The sequence below is a fragment of the Procambarus clarkii genome, chromosome 38 (assembly GCF_040958095.1).
Source record: "Procambarus clarkii isolate CNS0578487 chromosome 38, FALCON_Pclarkii_2.0, whole genome shotgun sequence".
Taxonomy (NCBI): Eukaryota; Metazoa; Arthropoda; class Malacostraca; order Decapoda; family Cambaridae; genus Procambarus; species Procambarus clarkii.
The window spans coordinates 20,835,270-20,857,158 of record NC_091187.1 but is presented as its reverse complement, the minus strand read 5'-3'; the positions used below and the strand labels follow the sequence as shown (position 1 = coordinate 20,857,158).

Sequence of the window (21,889 nt, the reverse complement as noted above, 5' to 3'; positions counted from 1 at the left end):
CGAATTACTTTGGCTAGAGTCACCAATTTTGTCTACTTCATTAACAAGCTTAGGTACACAGCTGTGTTGCTATTTTATACGAGGGATACCTGGCTATAGTTCAAGAAACAGCTCTTAAGTTCATATAATGTCCCCTATCTCACGGGATAGTTAGTCATCCATGAAATTAAAGAAAAACGTGAGATTGAGGTCTAGTCAGATTCTGAAACTCTTGCTCTCTGCATAAAATTCTCTTACAATGTACCTGTTAACTTTTTTAATTTTTGCTACAAATTACCTACTTAATATTATCTGTTAGATTAGGGACCTGCCCGAAACGCCATGCGTGTTAGTTTAAAACATCACTGCTATGTACTCTCATAAACAAAATGTACCTTCTTTTTATAAAAAATACATATATATATAATTTATGGTGCTTATAATTGATGTTATGACATTCCTTGTATCTATTTTTGTATGTTTTTTTTTCAAGTGCTTGAATAGCTGATTTTGAATCGCAGATACCTCTGTATTTTTAGTCAATTAGTGACAAATTGAAGTGGAGCTGTATGGAGATTAGCTAGTTATTTAGTCTCGCACTAATAACATAATGGTGTGTTGCGAGGCACTTAAGAGTATCAGGATAATACTAGCACCTTTCATTACTGGACAAGGTGTTGGTGATCAGGGAACCATGGCAGGCTGGGTAGACAAGATCGTGTTACATGGGGCGGGTCTGTTGTTGGGTCTGCCCTTGCAACAGAAAACGAGACTCGCTCTATGTTACCACACACGTGGTAACACAGTAACTATACACAGTTACCACACACACAGTAACTATACACTTACCATACCAAATACTGTTGATATAATTGCTATTGCAACGAGGTTCTTGGTTCATACAAAATTTACTATAAATCGTTTTATAATAAATTATTATTTGGAAAGGCTAATGAACCAGGATGAAGGAATATTCTTGCTCAGCGAAGTTCAAAACAGTTTGTATTTAACATTAATGTAACTTCAATTAACTTGATTACAAATTACATGCTAAAACCTTTAAGTTAATAACATCCGTTATATTACTTTAATGCTCCCAAATAACACACTTAAAATGACATAATTTAGGATGAGGAAATGAATAATTTAGGATGAGGAATTTTTGTTTTATTATTTTCTACCACAGACGTGGCCAGACATTTACAATGCTAACCAGCATATATACATTTTCTTCTGTCCTCCATGGACAGGGTGAGAGATGTGTTAAACATATAGTTCAGGGGTTTATTGAACAATCAACCACAGAAGGTGATTCGGTGCTTTTAAAATGATGAAGAAATGAGAGTTAAGTTTTGCTATATGATGTTAATTAGGTATTTCTTATTCCCAAGATGTGTTTATCTTCCCACAGCTGGAGCTGGAGGAGATCTGCACTCCATGGAGGAAGTTATCAAGGCCCTCCACCACGTCTCCCTCTCTCTCACCAACCTTACCTCCCTCCTCACCTCTCACATACCCACCACCACACCTACCACCACAACTACCACCACAACTACCAGCACCACCACATTGCCCATTACTAAGCCCACTAGCGCCACCACCAACATCACCATCTCAACGACTGCACCCATCACCATCACCACACCCATTAACATCACTACCACCACACCAGTCATCACTACCACCACATCAGTCACCACTTCCACCACACAAATCACCACTACCACCACACCAATCACCACTACCACAACACCAATCACCACCACACCAATCACCACTACCACCACACCAATCACCACTACCACCACACCAATCACCACTACCACCATACCAATCACCACTACCACAACACCAATCACCACTACCACAACACCAATCACCACTACCACAACACCAATCACCACCACACCAATCACCACTACCACCACACCAATCACCACTACCACCACACCAATCACCACTACCACCACACCAATCACCTCTACCACCACACCAATCACCTCTACCACCACACCAATCACCACTACCACCACACCAATCACCTCTACCACCACACCAATCACCTCTACCACCACACCAGTCACCACTACCACCACACCAATCATCACTACCACAACACCAATCACCACTTCCACAACACCATTCATCACTACCACAACACCAATCACCACTACCACCACACCAATCATCACTACCACCACACCAATCATCACTACCACTATACCAATCATCATTACCACCATACCAATCACCACTTCCACCACACCAGCCACCACTTCCACCACACCAACCACCACTTCCACCACACCAACCACCACTTCCACCACACCAACCACCACTTCCACCACACCAACCACCACTACCACTACACCAATCACCACATCAATCACTTCCACCATACCAATCATCACTACCACTACACCAATCACCACTACCACTACACCAATCGCCACTACCACTACACCAATCACCACTACCACTACACCAATCACCACTACCACTACACCAATCATCACTACCACAACACCAATCATCACCACCACAACACCAATCACCACTACTACCACACCAATCACCACTACCACAACACCAATCACCACTACCACAACACCAATCACCACTACCACAACACCAATCACCACTACCACCACTACCACAACACCAATCACCACAACACCAATCACCATAACACCAATCACCACTACCACAACACCAATCACCACTACCACCACACCAATCACCACTACCACCACACCAATCCCCACTACCACCACACCAATCACCACTACCACCACACCAATCACCACTACCACCACACCAATCACCACTACCACCACACCAATCACCACTACCACCACACCAATCACCACTACCACCACACCAATCACCACTACCACCAAACCAATCACCACTACCACCACACCAATCACCACTACCACCACACCAATCACCACAACCACAATACCAATCACCACAACCACCACACCAATCGCCACTACCACCACACCAATCACCACTACCACAACACCAATCACCACTACCACAACACCAATCACTACTACCACAACACCAATCACCATTGCCACCACACCAATCACCACTACCACAACATCAATCACTACTACCACAAAGCCAATCACCACTACCACCACACCAATCACCACTACCACAACATCAATCACTACTACCACAAAGCCAATCACCACTACCACCACACCAATCACCACTACCACCACACCAATCACCACTACCACCACACCAATCACCACTACCACCACACCAATCACCACTACCACAACACCAATCACCACCACACCAATCACCACTACCACCACACCAATCACCACTACCACCACACCAATCACCACTACCACCACACCAATCACCACTACCACCACACCAATCACCACTACCACCACACCAATCACCACTACCACAACACCAATCACCACTACCACAACACCAATCACCACCACACCAATCACCAATACCACCACACCAATCACCACTACCCCCACACCAATCACCACTACCACCACACCAATCACCACTACCACCACACCAATCACCACTACCACCACACCAATCACCACTACCACCACACCAATCACCACTACCACCACACCAATCACCATTACCACCACACCAATCACCATTGCCACCATACCAATCACCACTACCACCACACCAATCACCACTACCACCACACCAATCACCACTACCACCACACCAATCACCACTACCACCACACCAATCACCACTACCACCACACCAATCACCACTACCACCACACCAATCACCACACCAATCACCACTACCACCACACCAATCACCACACCAATCACCACTACCACCACACCAATCACCACTACCACCACACCAATCACCACTACCACCACACCAATCACCACGACCACCACACCAATCACCACTACCACAATGCCACCAACCATAACTAATACCACATCACACGCCTCCTCACTAACCGCTACTTCCAGACCAACAACCACATCAACCACACCACCAATAACCACAATTACAACCACCACTGCTGGCACACCTTCAACTGCTACAGTAGCTAATACGACAATCACCACAACTACCACACCAGCCATTAATGCTTCTACTGCAGTAACTACCACACCAACTACCACTATATCTGGTGCATTAGGGTCTACCAATAACGTTACTTCTGCAGTATCTACCACCATTTCTACCACATCAACCACCATTATTAATGCTTCACCAGCCACAACCATTAATGTGTCAATAACTACAATTCCTATCAAACCAGCCACGATTGTTGTAAACATTCCAATAGATTCATTAACCCATACCACAGCATCAACCACTACCACCACCACCCCACCATCATCCACCACTACCACCCCAGCATCAACCACCACCACCACCCCACTAAGTACCACCATACCATCATCCATCACTACCACCCCACCATCAACCACCACCACCACCCCACTAAGTACCTTCATACCATCACCCACCACTACCATCCGAGCATCAACCACTACCACCACCACTCCATCAAGTACCACCATACCATCAACCACCACCACCACCACCCCACCAAGTACTACCACCACCACCACCCCACCAAGTACTACCACCACCACCCCACAAAGTACCATTAACACTACCACACCTACCACCACCCACACCACACCAAAACCCAGCATCAATATCCCAACCACAACTCTGGCAGCCATTAACACCACCACTCCTCCAACCACCAGCACGCCAACCACTGTTGCTAGAACCCAATCAACCACCACGAATACTACCTCACCAACTACCATATCACCCTCCATAACTGTCACAATAGTTGTCAACACCACAACGCTACCTAGCAACACAACCACAATACCACACACCTTAGACACCAGTACCAAACTAACCATCACTACTGTAGAAACTAATACGACCACCATCGCCACTACACCAACCACAACCTCTGCAACAGCATCACCCAACACGACCACCATTGCATCTTCAACCATCACAACCCCAATTGCCACGTCCATTTTTACAAAACCAACTGTAATTACCCTTCCAATCACTACCACTTTACTAACCACCATTCCAGGAGCAGAAACATTCACCACCAGCATGCCTACCACTATCGCCTCAGCACAAAGTGATACCATGTCACCATTAACCGATACCGGACCAAACGTCACATCACCAAGCTCCATCACTACACCAACCAATACTTCACTAAACACCACACAAATCACCATTAACTCACCAAACGCAACCACCCCCACACGAACCACCATCTCACCAACCACTCTCTCCACCACCACCACCACCACCACATCAAACACTACAACCACACCAACCACCACCAACATGAAGATCACTACCACCACGCCATCTGTTACCACATTGGCATCATCTACCACTACCCCTGCATCATCAACCACCGTAATGATACCAACCACTATTACTTCACCATCCACAACCATCACTCCACTTACCACCACACTATCAGGAACTAGCACCCATACCCCCACAACCTCTGCTAAGAATGAAGAACTTGCCGAAGATAAAACCGCCAACGAATCGTTGGGATCTGACTTAAACAAAAACAAAAGAAAGCGACGAGAGGTCTTCCCGCTCAAGACCAACTGGGGAATGACAGAAGAGTTCGGCACTATCAGGAAACTGATGGATGATGGACCTGGTGATGGGGGCACTTTAATACCAAGCGCCGGAAGGCGCGTCAAAAGAAGTTTGTATCCAGAAGACGTTCTGATTCCTCGTGCTAGCATCGATGTCACAGTAACAACGGAAGTCCTTGGAGCAACAGAGATAGGCATCACGGAGGTTTCAGGAGTCTCGGAGGTTTCAGGAGCCACGGGGGTTTCAGGAGCCACTGGGGTTTCAGGAGCCACTGGGGTTTCAGGAGCCACGGAGGTTTCAGGAGCCACTGGGGTTTCAGGAGCCACGGAGGTTTCAGGAGCCACGGGGGTTTCAGGAACCACGGAGGCTTCAGGAGCCACGGAGGTTCCAGATGTCTTGAACTCCACGGAGATCTGGAGAGTGATGAGTACCTCATCAACACACAACAACAGTTGGTGGCAGCGAGTGAGTGCTACCCTCGGCAGTATTGAGAAGCTGGTGGAGGAGGTGGCAGCTGGAGCAATGGACCACCTGCATGCCGCCCACCTGCATCAGGAGGCAGATACTCTAGATGGTCTGGTGACGGCGGGTGCCAGCGACCCCGGGCTGCTCCGGCAAGCTCCTGGGGACCACATACTAGATGTAATGGCAACCGCCCTGGTAGTCTCAGAGGAAGTGAAAAATACCACCAGGATTGTTGACATCAACATCGCTCACGCAAAGGTACGAATTCCATCTGTTTTTTTTAAGGAATAGACACAAATCCCGTACGTACGCACGTACGCATGCGTACGTAAGTACGTACATAGACAATAGGGGCCTCGCGGCTGAGTGGATAGCACTGGGGTTGTAGTTCTAAAGGCCCAGGTTCGACCCCCGGCAAAGGAAGAAACAAATGGAGTTTCTTTCACCCTGGTGCGCCTGTTCATCTAACAGTAAATAGGTACTCTATTATGTCTACTACATATATTCCTCTTACACACATGCGCGCGCGCACACACACACACACACACACACACACACACACACACACACACACACACACACACACACACACACACACACACACACACACACACACACACACACACACACACACACACACACACACATCCACAGGAAGCCGCCCGTAGCAGTTGTTTAACTCCGCAAGTACCTATTTTCTGCTAGGTGAACAGGGGGCATCAGGGTGAAAGAGAATCTGTCCATTCGTTTCCGCCTCCGCCAGGGATCGAACCCGGAACCTGAAGACTACGATTCCCAAGCGCTGTCCACTCAGCCGTCAGGCCCCTAGGTGCCATGAATATGTACTTGAATTTAACTGAGGGCCACCAACATTAGTGGCCTCGATGAGGACAGGAAGCAGGCGGGTCCGGTGGACGTCCCCCCATTTGCCCTAATGATCTTTTCCAGCTGGATTTTAAAACCCAGCAGAGTTTTGGCGCTTACGGCTTCAGCGGGTAGGCGGTTCCACGAGTTTACAGTCCTATAGGTGAAAAAGCATCTATTTGCTCTCATACTTTGTGGCTTGTTGAGCTTGAACCCGTTGCTACTTGCTCGTGTTACATCTCACCTTTTGAAGAAATTGTCCGGATAGACATCTTCCAAATTGTTCAGTATTTTAAAGTTTTTTTTTTTTTATAAATCAATATAAACATTATATACCTTATATACAAATGAGCATCGGCTCTTAACATTACGAACCTAATCTTACGTGACCTTAATTCTACAACATACGTTAATGCTAAGAATAACGTCTTAAAACGTTCCTAACATCTGGAACGTTAAACCTTCCCTGGGTTGCCGCTTGAGCAAAACCAACCCAAAAGGTGGCACGGTCATGAATAGCCCGTAAGTGGAGGCCTTTCTGAGCCATTACCAGTATCAATAAATGATACTGGAGATCTGTGGAGGTGCGACTGCACCCTGCGTGACGGGAGATGTCTCCCGTGAATTAGGTGATCCACGCCACAGTTATATAAATTGTCAACCACAATAAACGGTCGTTTTACGGGCTATTCATGCCCGTGCCACCTCTTGGGTGGCTTAATCTGTATCAATCAACCACACGGTGGTTGGAGGCTCCTAGGCATGCAAGAGGTAACGACTTCAAGCTCAGCAAGCCAAAATGTGGGACAGAAAACAAATGCTCTTTCACCCATGGGGTTACAAAGCCATGGAACAGCCTACCCGCCGAAACCGTAAATGCAAAGTTATTACAAAAGCTAGTTGGAAAAATCTTCCAGATCAATGGGGGATACCTTTGACAAGCCGCCTGCTTCCTGTTCCCGTCGAAGCTACTGAAGATGGCGGCTCACAAGTCAATTCCGATAAAAATTGTACTTTACTCCACCAGTAATTTTTTATAAACAAAATATGAATATTATTATTATTATTACTGACTATTAAAATACACTTAATTTGTTTATTAATCATAATTATAGTGAACACAATTGAACATATTCTGTGTATGTAATAAAATAATTAAAAATATAAGATGGTTTCATCACTTTGCTCTGTGGTTGTAGACAGCTTATAGGCTACCATGTGTGTATTACGGGCTCGCCATAGCCTGTGCTACATGGACACATCGTCCTGAGTAGCTAAATTTTTAACAACAACAACCGTGTGTGTACATTCGCACACCACTATGATGGAGGTAAAATGAGTTGTGTGTATCCTTCAGAGGTCATGGTTGACTGTGGTGGCTTGGGTGAGCATCTTTGCTGTGGTGGTGGTGGGTGCTGGAGCTACCCTCCTCCTCACCTCCTCCACCTCTCATCTCTGCACACGATCCACTGTTCTCTACATCTCTCACGAAAAGTAAGTACACATATAGTTTTGTATTAAAAAAATTTGCCATGCGTGAGCCTTGGTGTTACATTATACATAGTAAACCTTGATATTGTAATGGTTTCAGAAGGAAATGTATATGTTTATCTCTTAGAATGTTTGATAATATGTTTAATGTTTGTGATGTGTGTATATGTAGGTATTAACACGATGTATTGAACGGGGTGAGAATAGCTTGAACTACCTCATCCCTTTGTGTGTATTTTACCTCAATAAACTTATTTCAGTTTCATTTTCAATGGCTTCAGCCCTCTTCCCCCTAACAGCATTCCCGGAAATTAGAGAAAACGGCAGAGCAGCTGACGGAAGGTAACCGACTTTCCCGTACCCGACAGCTTACGACCATTTCAGTACGAGATCTCGCGCGCTTTTACGCCCTCATTGAGTTTACGTAAATTTGTTGAAAAATATAGAATACTAGAGAGGGCTTCGGGCGGTGCCTGTGCCTCTGACCCCACTTCCTCTCTCCCTCCTCACCTTATTGCTAGGATTCGAACCCCAAATTCCTGATTGAGCCCCGGGTACAAATCCAACTATACTATTGGGATATGTATTATAACCAGACTTGCATTTTACTGGAACAATTGGGATGGTGTGAGATCCTTGAGGCTGCAATAGTTGTCACTGCGAAGAGCAGAGCACGCTAGTGGTTTGAACATACCTTAATGTGCAGCAAATGAAGCGGTCTTCAGGTGGCGAATAGCGGTGTCACGGCCACAGTTCTCACCTGAAGGGTGTCAATGTTACCAACCTATGTGCATGCTGCACTTTGTCGACAGTTACCTTATAGTCGTCGAAAAAGGCCTCCGCCTGTGCCAACCATGATTCTGGGTCAAGATAAGCTGCTAGACTGAACACTTACACCATAGTTTGTCTGGGGAAACACTGGAGTGGAAAAAAATGTTGACCAAACCACACACTAGAAAGTGAAGAGACGACGACGTTTCAGTCCGTCCTGGACCATAGTCAAGTCGATTGTGATCATTCCGATTGTGATAATCGGAAGTCCGTCCTGAACCATTGTCATGATCGACTTGATAATGCACATCTGCACTGGTGTGGAATCTGGGGTCACCACTCAAGTGTCTCATCCACCGGACAAGGGATAATAAACAAATGAAAATCACTGGTTATAATATATATACAGCACAGTATATTCCATATCTGTAGATATATAAACAAAACTAGAACAAAGGACTCGGTAGGATCGTTAACAGAAAAAACTAACCAATTTATAATAGACGATACAAAGGGAAGCAAAGACTCAGAATGAATACTTTACATCAGTGAGAGAGTATTTAGACATCCCACAATACCTACACAAATGTTTGAAGCAGGTGGAGAGAATGAATTAGGGGATTAGCAGAGTACAGGATAAAGATGCAGATGCTCAGGAAAGGAATGCAGAATTTATTAATTTGGTAGTTGTGATGTGGATTATGATGTCCCACATGCAAGGTCTTTTATTTTTTATATTAAAAAGTAATTACAGTCTACTGACCATTTGTGGCGTTCATGGAGATCTCTTTGTAAAGCCTCAATCTCAATTATGCTTCCCACTTTATTATAAATTTTAGTATGATCTGCAAATTTCATTATGTGGTTTGTAATATTCTCATCTATGTGATTGATGTGTATGACAAAAAAGGTTGGACCCTTGCAGTACCCCACAATATCTACCCCCTGGCTTTGCTCAAGCTGTCGATCTCAGGCCACCATCAGCGCTACGATGGTGACTACATTGTAGTGGAAACCTGACTCCACCAGTAGCACATAGAAGTGTACTCATTTTAACCAATCATAACACTGCCAAATCATGCCTACGGGGTCTCGCGGCTGAGTGGACAGTGCTTGGGGGTCGTAGTCCTAATGGCCCGGATTCAATTCCCAGCAGACGGAAACAAATAGGCAGTTTCTTAAACCCTAATGCCCTGTTCACCTGTCATGAAATGATTCCGGGGCTTTGCGTCCCCACGACCTGGGGGATGCAAAGACGGCTCGACCAGGCCTCCTTTTTGTTACACACACTCAGGAAACAGCCCGTAGCAGCTGCGTAACTCCCAGGTACCTATTTACTGCTAGGTAGCAGGGGCATCAGGGTGAAAGGAACTCTACCCATTTGTTTCCACCTCCACTGGGGATCGAACCGGGAACCTCAGGACTACGAATTTGAAGTGCTGTCAGGTCCAAACCTAGCAGTCGATAGGTACCTGGGAGTTAGACAGCTGCTATGGGCTGCTTCCTGGGGATGTGTGCGAGTGTTAGAATTTTTTCATTTGAACTATCAAGGGGGAAAGCACCAAGCCAGTATGACTATATAGTACTGGGAAGGTGTCAGGGTAAGAATTTGAGATGGGATGGGGGGAAGGAATGGTGCCCAACCACTTGAACAGTTGGGGATTGAACGCCAACCTGCATGAAGCGAGACCGTGGCTCTACTGTCCAGCCCAAGAGGTTGTCCAGTACGAGAAAACATATATTTTAAATGTTTTATATTTTTTTAACTTGCATTTTCAAATAAACAAAATAGAGTATTTATTAATACATTAAAAAATGCACATAGTGTGTCCATGGTCTGAGAGAATTGTGCACTTCTGGGGTTAAAGATGTAACGATATTGACTTGACGCTGTGTGTTGCAGGTGGAGCAGGAGGAACCTCACTCATGTCTACTTGGATGATGGTTCCTCGGGTATCAGCAATGCCTCATACGTCAGTTACCCTGAGTTGGAATCCCAGGTGGAAGCGAATTATGGGGAAACCCATCTCCCCATGTCTACATTCAGGAAGATTGAAGTATAGGAAAAAAATAGGGCTGCACCCATGGGATAATTGAAAAAAAAGTGCACCTCTTCACATTTCACTCCTCTTGAGTAGGGCCCAGTTATGGGAGTTCCCACTAATGACCTGTCACTAGACATTACAATGATAAAAGTGACTTTTTTCACCTTCATAAGTAGGACATAACTATGGAATGGTAACCCCCTTTTGCAAGAAGTGTCTCAGATCACTGAATAGTATTACCTGTACAGTGCAACGGTATTAATAGTCTGTTTTATGCATGCCATCGTGTAAATATTCATTGTCTTCAAGTGTGCTTAACCTCCTATGGTCACAGCTGGTGCATGCAATGATTTCGGTGTTTTTAACTACCATCATTGCGAACAGAATTGCACTAATGTAGTTAATAAACATACTATAAATATAACTCTGGAGACTGCAATTTCCATCATATAGATACAGTACTGTATTGTACTAACTAATACAATGCAAGCAGTATTGTACAATATCTAATTGAGCAGTATTGTACAATATCTAATTGAGCAGTATTGTACAATATCTAATTGAGCTTTATTGTACAATATCTAATTGACAGTAGATATTGTACTAACACTCGGAGTAGGCACCTGACACAATTTACAGGAAGGAGGTATGAAGCATCACTTGCTAATCAACAACACTATCCCAAATCGTCACTCAATAATTAAAACGCTACTATCATTGCACTCAGTGGTAAATGACGGAGCCGCACATTTGAAGGCATTAATATTTGTGACCTACTTCATCGATAAACTCTCGTATTGTTTTGATATTAAACAACAGCTGTTTGAAGCCCTCTTGTTAGTCTAAAGGGTAGATAGACCTCAGATTTACCAACGATTAACCACTTCATCTGACTCAGTAGTAACAATCATAACCCGAGAATAAGAGTGACCTGACGTTCATAACTGAACTCTTTCCAATGGTGGATTGACATCTGCAAAGGATGCACTTAGTTGTAAGAGTTGTCATCCATTGGTTTGTTGATTTGTTACATGTTCTAGTATCCTCCTATTTCCCTTAAAACATGCATACTCCTGAAGAGGTCACATTGATGAAATGTTAAATAAAATGCAAAAACTAAGTGAATTAGCATTTCTTCATCCCTTAATGGTACAACACATTTATGTACAGTAGTATGAAAAATATTCATATGAAAATTAATAATTGTAATATTGCTCGTGTTCAATTCCATTCCACTCACCTGGGCTCTAAGAGTCTCAAACCGTGGACCCTACGTGTGTGAGTCCGAAACTATCAACTGGGCTATGAGTAGTCTTAATAGGGAAAGTTTCCAGAAGCAGCATCCTGCTGCCAAACTAGAATTTTCACACTTTCCCTGACTACTACTGAAGCTCAGAGGAATTAGTGATCCATGCCCATGTAATATAAACTTGTGTTCTACACTTCCGTGGAAATAAACATTCCATTATTCACGTGGGCTGTAGGAGTCTCGAACCGTGGATCCCACGCTTGTGAGGCCAAAGCCTCATAAAACATTCCTTATTAAGACTACTCATAGCCCAGTCGATAGAGGTTCGGTCTCATACACATGGGGTTCACTTGCATGAACCTGTTCAGTACAGACATAATTGGATAATTACAGTGTAGATATTTCAGTTAACACCTTTATTAATCTTAACTGATACTGGAGGCTTGAAGGAGATACCTTCCTACAGTCTAAATTATTTTTCTGTAAGAATTCTTCAAATATATTTCTTTCTCAAATACAAATGAAACAAATATATAAAATGTTAGGTATGAATAAAAATATAAATAAAACATTTGTTTAATTTGTTTGTAAACAATTTTTACATCATTATATATTAGATAATAAAGGAAAATTTTATCAAGCAAAAATCTTACAAGAAAGATGTTCTTAAAAATTATAATTCTTTTGTCTCCATGTTTGCCATTGATTAAATCAGAAAATCAGAGTTTACCAATGCTTGCTCTAAGTAAGAAAACTTTAAACCTAGCTTACATTTTTGGTACTACAGAATATATTATCATTATAATAGAGGCCCTGAGCCTAATGTCTGGACATGTAGTCATTCAATGTTGTTGTGGTAGCCCTTTCTATCTATTTGCTATTTTCAAGACCAACAGTCATTTTTTGTGGTGTATTTATAGTACAGTATGCAGATAATTCCTCGATTCAAATTCTGAATCTAACAAAGTATAGTTGGCTACATGTTAGCAGTATAGATACATAATTATTTGTATGAACTGGTAGCTACAAAAACTAATGATACATATTTCAAGATCACCATCTGTTGTTGTTGTTTTAGATTCAGCTACTCGGAAGAAAAGTTCCAGGTAGCATGGGCTATGGTGAGCCTGTAGTGGACTTAGATGACCATCATACAAATCCTATCTTTCACAAAATGTCTTACTTGCCATGTATTTCTTTTTTGCATTTTTGTTTGGTTATCTTCATGTCCAATCAGTATGTATTTTCCACTGTAGTACAACAAAATTATAACTACAGTTCTACTGTATATGGGTAACTCAGCTGCTGAAAATACAAATTATCATTTATAAAAATACCACAATATATTAACATGGTGTGTTAATCCTTTGAGGTTTAGTGTCACTACATTTGTGGATCTGGAAGATATGAAAAACAATCCAGATTCACCAGAAAACAATATTCACTAATTTATGAAGGTTGCCTATGTACAGTACAGCAAAAGAATATTTATTTACCTTCAGCATTCTCAGTTTCAAACGTTTAGATAAAATATATCATGTGTTTATAAATATAATCTATTATACATGAAACCTTAAAGCAATATTTATTAGAAAATATACTTAATGCAACGGTATGCAGAGAGAAAAATATAGACAACGTATATAAAAAGTGCCTTTCTGAGCGAGTCAGTTTCTCCCTAATATAAGATTATACTATCTGGGTTGGTTGGCCCTGTCACACACAGCAGGGAGGGTGATGTTTTTGCACCAGCACAACACAGTTTTTCAAGTGGTCCATGTAAGGTCATGATGGTACTAGGGGAAAACACTAGAATACCAGCTGAAATGACCTTTCTAAAGGGGTGCAAATCAAACTCCAAAACCTTTACAAACCCTCCTCCTCCTTTTCAGCCACAAGTTACACCAAAATCAGGGCCCAGAGGATTCTAAACTTATCACACCTTCACTGTTATGTTTACCAAGATTACCCTCTTGTGTCATCAATTTGTGGGTATTGGTAGACTGTCCTCCCACTAGCTTTAACCAGAGCTAATGCCTACGAATCCCCTGGTCACTGAGAGGACTTGTATTGTGGGTTCTCACTATCTTGCACCATCCTTTAGTTTTAGTTTTAAGTTTTTTTCTCCACATCTTCCCCGAAACGCTGTGCGTATTAGTGGCTTTAGGCAAAGTATGTACTAGCTCTATCTAGAAATCCAACATTCTGTTTGTAACTCAGTATGTATGTATGTACAGTACTTTTACCTAAATAAATATTTATTTATTTACTTTAATCACCACTTCAATACAGGTTACCATTACCCCTCATTTTTATGTCATCATGTTACTTCTAAAGGCATGTCTTGCTTTAGAGAGCAACCAAGTGAGATTACTCTGCAAATATGCTGTGAGTGTATGCAAATATGCTGTGAGTTTAAAATGGGTAATACAGCATACACTTTTCTGACCGAGCCTATTTCGAACCATTACAGGCACTATGACTTATTATTCATGTGTGCCTCCCCTAGTTACCCGATGTCCTCTATCTGGTGTCTACCTTTGGAGTTCTATGAAGAGGCTTCTTGGGATGAACATGTTGTGTATATGGCAGACAAACTGGTTGTCAGCTAGAATACTCGGTGGTCTTTGTGATGCCAAAAATGGGCATGGAGTTTATTTGCTCCTTTGATGCATGCATTTCAGCCATGTGGTAACCTTCTCCAGTACCACCATGATCATACAGGGATTGCTTAACATTCCCAGCAGCACTAGTACAATAATGTCAAGCTACCTGACAAGGTTACAGTTCTTATTGAAAATTATCTTATGGAGCAACTGAGTGATAAAACTCAGACATAACAGTGCAAAAGCTTAATAAAAGCTATAACGTTACTAATTAACAATGACCACCATCTTTGGTGATACTAAAAACATCCAGTATTCAAGGTTTTGAAGCACACCTCTGAAGGCGGGTCCCTCGGTGGCTAGCCAAGCTACCCATCTGGTAACCTCCAAACCTTGGGTACTCATACCAGGCTTTTAATGAATCATGAGCACCTACTGGAGACCAGAACTAGAATCTGACCCCCTCAATAGAGGCAAGGGAAATTTGGAGATGCAAGATCACCACAGAACCAAAGGAAAAGCCACCAGAAAAGTTGTGTGTGTGTGCACAAACACAAGCAACTGCATGGAAAACATTTGTAACCTTGATGTGATCTATGTATACACTTGTTGATTAGGTATAGCCACTAGTTAGCAACTCTCACTTGTCACCAGATGGTAGTCCTAGTAACCTCAAGGGTCCTGGCCAGCCACCTCAGTCATTCACACACGCTGCCTAAACAACAACTCCCGAATACCAAGGAAAAAGTGTGAAGTGTGGGAATGGGGAGCAATGTTTCCTTCCCCCCCCTCCCCCATCCCATGAAAGTGGTGAATCTTTACATTCATCACATGAATTCTGGGAGGGTTTTCCTTGGTGACTCCCCAAGCTAACTTCCCCATGGAGAATGAATAGAACAGCTAACCATGGGAGGGAGGCAAAATGAAAAGCCCAGATGCAACCATTTTGACCTGTGGTAAAGTGACAGTCTCGCTTCTTGCAGGTTGGTATTCAATCCCCGACTGTCCAAGTGGTTGGGCAGCTTTTTCTTTCTTTCATCCTACCCCTAAATCCTTATCCTCACATCCCTTCCAAGTGTTATACAGTCATAATGGTTTAGTGCTTTCTCTTGGTAATTACCGTACCTCCCGGATGGAACATGCACCAACTTATTGCCATGCATACCCAGCACCACCAATGATCATAAACCAGGAACAATGTCCAAAACCCTGTGAGACCCCCAGAACCCATGAGCCTGATGACATAATACAAAACAGGCAGACAGCACCATAAAAGCATGGACATTAAGAGCCTGAGGAGAAACAATGCCAAACAAATGTGGCCCTCTTGACCTCAGAGACAACCGGGCCCCTGGAACATGGGGACCAAGTACACTGGATGAACAAATGAAGCAACCACTGGAGCCCACAGTTGGCACACCACCGCAGGACAGTGAACATGATGACCCACCAACTGGAGCAACCATGTCTCAAACCTCCAAAGGGCCCTTCTGGAAACCCACAAATTCATTTGTGACCAGCAAGACACCGGACGAGAATGAGGAGAATGAATTTTCTTGAGATAAAAGAAAGTCAGAGACTACTGTACTTCCAAAATGGAAGAGACATTGATATCGAAAGGCAACAAAAGATGCTTCACTGAAGATGAATGAAAGAGGTGATGGAAAAGGCATCAAACAATGGTCCACTAAAACCTTTGCAAGAAAGGTCAGGATAACCAGAACCATCTTTAATGACAGAATGACAAAGAGACAGGAAAGACAAAAAACACCCCAATGCCACCTCACACTGGCTGTCTGACAAGAATGGAGAACATGTGACAGCATAGGAAAGACCACATGTTTACCAAACACCTGATCAAAAACCCAAATGCAAAGTTCCGTAGAGAGAAACATCAACATCAGGGAAGGGATAATGACAATCCAACTGACTCCAGCTCTGATGAAAATGGCCACTCTTGGTGCCTCACGAACCAGTAACAGGAACAAGGCAAACACCAGTTCCATGCTGGAATGGTGGCGGTCACCTGCGAATTACCGAGCAGCTCACCAAACCCACAGAAGAACACATTGATGACCATCCACTCTGCCCAAGGAAATGGAACACATGAAACCTGATCAAGAAATGAGTACACAATACCATCAACACTGTGAGTGTGGTTCCCTACAGTTGCTTGTTTTGGTGCACGTTACCTTTCTGGTGTTTTTTCCTTCAGTTCTGTCATGATCTTTTATTTCCAGACTCCCCGTGCCTCTACTGCGGTGGCCATATTCTTGTTTTGACCTCCAGTAAGAGCTCATGATTTGTTAAGAGCCAAATGATTTTTCTGATAACCTCAAGCCCAAGCGGTTTGAGGTTATCAGAAAAAAACTTTTTAAAGAAGAGCAGACTTTTCTTTTGATACATTGATCTATCATAGTACATGCAGTTCCCAACTTGGAAACGGGATGCATTTGGAAAATGTGTTCGTAAATTGGCTCTTCAAAACTTGGGACCCTATTTCTCATAGGTGCCATGCTATAAATGGGGGATGCAACTGCATACCATCAATCTACATAAAAAATGTTTTGACAAAATAATATACAAAATTGTATATTTTATTTACCTTGAATGAAGAAGTTGTCTTGTTTGTTTATCTCTTCACTCTTGTTGAAGAGTGAAAAGGTCTTATTGGCAATGAAACAGGCAGTATGTAGTGATATAGGGTGGGGTAGGGAGGAGGGGGGGGAGTCATTGGCTACTGTAGATTGGTAAAATTTGAGTCTTGTTTTTGTTAATACAATGACATCTCCAAACCCCCTTATGAACCAAACTTAAGGAGATACCATTACACCTATTTCCCACTCTATTGACAAAGTTTCTGAGCAAAATCTAAAGTTCAACCTGTTACATAATAGGTATCTATCAACAGAACTTGACCGTAGAAAGATCTCACTTTCGCCATTTTTTCTCACATTCAAGCCTCTGAACCCAGATGATACATGTTTGCATTTCTCTTTTTTCAAGAGTTAATTCATTATTTATAGCTTCCTTTCTATGGTATTGGGTTACCTTTTCCTTGGTACTGGTGCATCATCAACACACTTTCTTCTAATCAGCTATTATTAATTGTATTTTCCTTGATAAATGTCTGAAATAGTCCACAAAATGTTCAGTAGGTTCACACACTGCATGAAAATACTGCTGATCAGGGCAGTGTGGGTCAGCCACAATGGCACCCTCAGATGTATGGACATTACCACCCCACACAGCCACATAATCATACAGTCGTAAAAATAGCGTACTCTGTATTACTAGAACAATGGAGCTGGTTCATATAGCTGATCCTTATGTGAAAACAGGGACTTTGGAAGCAGTTCATAAGTACTGATGTTGGTAAGTCGGGTGTTTGAATATCGGGGACCCCCTGCAAAACGTTTCTCCAGGAGGCTATAAACCTATCACTCTTTCTGACCCTTTCCCCGAAACAATTTCGGTAAAATATTATTCCACGCTATCCTTTCAAGATATTATTTGTCTGCCTATTTCATATGATCCTTTTATTTCACATTTACACATCTTTTCTTGTTAACCCTTTGGCTGCAAAACCCTTTTTTGACTATCCCTACTACGTGATGGAATGAAGCCAACACACATTTCATTTCTTAAATTTCTAGTAAAAAAAAATTAAATTTTCTTTATTTTATTTTTATTTTATAAATCCAGTGTTTTAATAGAAATTATGGTCATAACAGCCTAAAACTAGGCTACAGTATATGTTTCCAAAAGATATAAATACAACAATACAGTAATTACTAATCTGGTGGTGAGGGTGTAGAAATTAACTTAGGAAGTAACCCTTAGGAGGGTGTAGGAAGTAACTAGAAATTGGTCCCGGACAGCAAGTGTGTATGTACATAGTTCAGACCAGGGTTGCAAATGTTGAACAAACAGTTGCTTTTTATTGCGTGTGCTCTCTCTACCTTTCTGGTGGGTTTCTTTTGGTAATGTGGTGATCTAGTATCTCCACTCTCGCATCAACCTGTCCTCTTACAAAGAACGTCACTGTAATTGAGTATTTAAACCATGTTGACCAGACCACACACTAGAAGGTGAAGGGACGACGACGTTTCGGTCCCTCCTGGACCATTCTCAAGTCGATTGAGAGTTGACTTGAGAATGGTCCAGGACGGACTGAAATGTCGTCGTCCCTTTCCTTCTAGTGTGTGGTCTGGTCAACATACTTTAGCCACGTTATTGTGACTCATCGCCTGCATATTTAAACCATATTACCTCTTCCATTATCTCTTCCCAATTTTCACCCTACAGCTCAATTCACTGTCATGCCACTTTACAACAATAGTCTAACTCAAAAAGAACCTGGTCCCATGAACATCAACATTGGTCTTAAATTGTCACCTTAATAATATTTCATATCCTCCAGTAGATTCATTATCTGAATTTCTGAGTATTCAAAGTATTCAAAATTTTACATCTGAATAAAATTCACTGCAAAAAAAATTATATCATAAATATGTTACATTTGCACATCTAATACATACAGATCACTTATTTTAAACAAATAATTTCATGTAAAAATTGGCAATTATATAAATTACAATATTGATTTAAAAATGGATAAATTTATAAGTTTTCCCATGGCTGGCTTAGTTATAAATTATAACCATGTGAAATTAAAATGCCTTTGCATATCAATGCTACTTTAGAGAACACGTCTCTCTTAGATTGACAGCTGAGCACCAGTGGTATATACACTTCTATTCTTATAGTTTTAAAAATTAAAAGTCCCTTTTTATAGAGTAAATTGCAGAAGTACAGTAGTATCCTATCTTAAGAATTTAAATTTTCAAATAGGGATAGTGAATCCCTAATTGCAAAACATCTAAATATATTTCCTATACTGTACATTATTCACATTTTTCTGTCCTTTTAAAGATCTGTCTGCATGATGTCGGGAGAGTTCTCGGTTCATAGATGCTCGGTCAGACGGTCACTCCATCTCCTCCTAAATGGGCGCAGAGCGACCATAACAGGCACCAAGATGCCCAAAGCGGCTAAAGCAGCAGCCTGAGTGTTGATGATAATGGCCTCATTTTCCATCCTCGAATATGTTATTTCCTTGGTCTCGGGATCCCTGTGTGTCATGGCAATGCGGGAGTTAATACCGTCGCCCCGAAACATGCGCCAGCAGAGGTTATGGTATTATTTGATAGTGTAATATAAAAAAGAAACCCATGCAGCCACCAGTTAGAACACATGACAGAGGATAATTAGCATAGCAGCATTCATAGAAAGTCTGAAACAGAACTGCATGAATAAGGTATTTACAAGGATTATTAGTTTTCAGTCCAGAATACTGCTTGCACCTCATCTCCAAAGGCAGTGGAAATTTAATAATAGAATATCAAGATATTAAAGCAATGCTTAACTGAAATGGCAAGAACATATTCCCATTTATATGAAAAATTATCATGCATCTCATTCAAAGGTTAATTCATTAAAGAATAGTATAAGAAAATAAGCTCAAGAAATCTCAAGAAATCAGAGAAAGACAACATAAGTACCTCAATATTAATTATTAATTTATACTGTATACATAAAGTTTATTAATTTAATATACTGTAATACCTTAATGGAAACTTCCTGCTTAAATACTATTATACAGCTTTGACTGGATCTTAGACACCAGTCTACAGATATTTACCAAGACAATTTCAATCTAGTTGCATCTTTTTTTACACTCATTAATATTATTATTGTGAGAAAATCCATAGGAGCCGTGATGAGGATTCGAACCTATGTGGTGGGTGTTCCCACGCACACATAGGTTCGAATCCTCATCACGGCTCCTACAGATTTTCTCATTGATACAGTCATGTTAGTGTGATTACTGTGTATTATTATTATTACAGTATAGTATTTAGGTTTCAATTTACAAATACTTTTTTTTTCAGATGTGTAGGCCTACCATTTATATGTCTTATATAAAATAAATTGACTTCGATAAATATGCATGCACTAATTTTAATGGTTAAAAATATTTTATGTGGGAGCAGAGGGATGAAAAATCTAGCATTGAAAGTAATGAAATACACTTTTCTGGTTGGCCTTAAGTAGCTTCCTGAGCTAAGTGCTGGTCCAGCCAAGCCTTAGGGAGACGCAACAGGGCTCTAGAATCCACCCGAGTCTACCAGAAGCCACAACAATTTGGCTCTATGAGGCAAGGGGAATTTGTGTATCAGATATCCAACCAAAAATTTAGACAAAAAACAATCGGAAAGCATAAGCACTATAAAACTAGCAAGTGCTTTTAGAAAATCAGGTACCTAGAGGGAAGGAGGCAAATGATTACTGCTGCAGTTAAAACCCACCCCCCCTAACCATGATGTGATTGAACACCACCAATCTAGTGGAATCCAAGTCCAAGTCACCTGAAATTCCAGCAACATTAACCAACATGGTGAACAGACACTGATGAGACAGAAGTGGAAGGCCCCAAAGCCACTGCTGTCTTCAGGAAATGTGTAAATGCAAAATGAAGAAGTTTGCCATCCAACTCCCATACAGATTGAAGTGCACAAAGCCTAAAAACTCCAATTGCAAAGAGAGTGGCAGAAAGCCTTGAACCATCTAGATAGGTCATGCCGACAATTTTCTGGAAGAGGTGGTGCCTCAGGAAGAGATGGGCACAACGAGCCAGATGGGCACAAACCTACGACTAAACCGGCCACATGAGTGCTAGAAGGAATAGCCTGCTCAGGTCTCTATCTTGGCTA

The 21,889-nt window shown here is 42.0% G+C and overlaps 2 protein-coding genes across 2 annotated transcripts in view; one reads left to right on the top strand and one right to left on the bottom strand.

Moving 5' to 3' along the window:
- The window catches only part of LOC123771916 (mucin-2), a 38,632-nt gene extending 25,556 nt beyond the window's left edge, over positions 1–13,076 (top strand). Inside the window, exons 2-4 of the mRNA XM_045764711.2 lie at positions 1,391–6,345; positions 8,309–8,445; positions 11,117–13,076. Of these exons, the coding sequence (XP_045620667.2) occupies positions 1,391–6,345; positions 8,309–8,445; positions 11,117–11,276 (5,252 nt within the window). The 3' untranslated portion in view covers positions 11,277–13,076. The remainder of the gene's footprint in view (positions 1–1,390; positions 6,346–8,308; positions 8,446–11,116) is intronic.
- Positions 13,072–21,889, bottom strand: part of LOC123771917 (lysosomal membrane ascorbate-dependent ferrireductase CYB561A3) — a 114,006-nt gene continuing 105,188 nt past the window's right edge. The window contains exon 9 of the mRNA XM_069337866.1: positions 13,072–20,247. Within this exon, the coding sequence (XP_069193967.1) occupies positions 20,082–20,247 (166 nt within the window). The 3' untranslated portion in view covers positions 13,072–20,081. The remainder of the gene's footprint in view (positions 20,248–21,889) is intronic.